The following is a 692-nucleotide window of genomic DNA, read 5'->3' on the forward strand; positions in this document are numbered from 1 at the left end:
CTTGCCTTATACACAGAGGCATTGTCGTGTTAGAATAGAAAAGGGTCCTGTCCAAACTATTGGTATAAAATTAGAAGCACACAATTCCCTAGAATATCATTAAATGCTTAAACATGAAGATTTGTACTCGTGGAAATTACTAAAGTAGTCAAACATGTTCATTAGAAGGGGGGTTCCAATACTTTGGGCAATATATTGTATGTTTGGTGCGGTAGGGGGTCCAAAGTCATATTCTTTCATAGGGCCCAAAATTGCTAGCGGCGCCCCTGCTGGTTGCAATAATTTACAAAACAGCTCGGTCTCCTCATTTAAATAAGCTGCAGAGAAAGACAGTTGAGAGAGAGACGGCAGCTTTTCCGCGAGTGGGCGTGGTTTCATCGCCGCCAGCGGACACGCCCCCTGCGTCTGAGAGCAGAGAATACTGCATATTTTTTTAAAGATTTTGATAGCTTATTTTATTCACTTGGCGGTTTTTTTTAACATTCAAATTTGGCTGGGTGGTTAATAATAGTGATAGACCGATATTGATTTTTTATAACTGATACCGATACCAATAATTTGCATGTTTATGTGCCCGATAACCGATATGCAGAACCGATATTTATTTACTGTTATAAAGTAAATAAATGACTGAGTGAAGTATGAACATACTTCACTTTGGTTTTTCCTCTTTTCAGTCATCTTTTTTTTTT

At 38.3% G+C, this 692-nt stretch overlaps 1 protein-coding gene across 1 annotated transcript in view; it reads right to left on the reverse strand.

Annotated features, from left to right (window-relative positions):
• LOC107705847 (amyloid beta A4 precursor protein-binding family B member 1-like) overlaps positions 1 to 692 on the reverse strand; it is a 28,395-nt gene that overhangs the window by 21,006 nt on the left and 6,697 nt on the right. The window contains exon 3 of the mRNA XM_016509342.1: positions 332 to 399. Within this exon, the coding sequence (XP_016364828.1) occupies positions 332 to 399 (68 nt within the window). The remainder of the gene's footprint in view (positions 1 to 331; positions 400 to 692) is intronic.

This window comes from Sinocyclocheilus rhinocerous, unplaced genomic scaffold (assembly GCF_001515625.1).
Source record: "Sinocyclocheilus rhinocerous isolate Xijiao unplaced genomic scaffold, SAMN03320098_v1.1 scaffold924, whole genome shotgun sequence".
NCBI lineage: Eukaryota > Metazoa > Chordata > Actinopteri > Cypriniformes > Cyprinidae > Sinocyclocheilus > Sinocyclocheilus rhinocerous.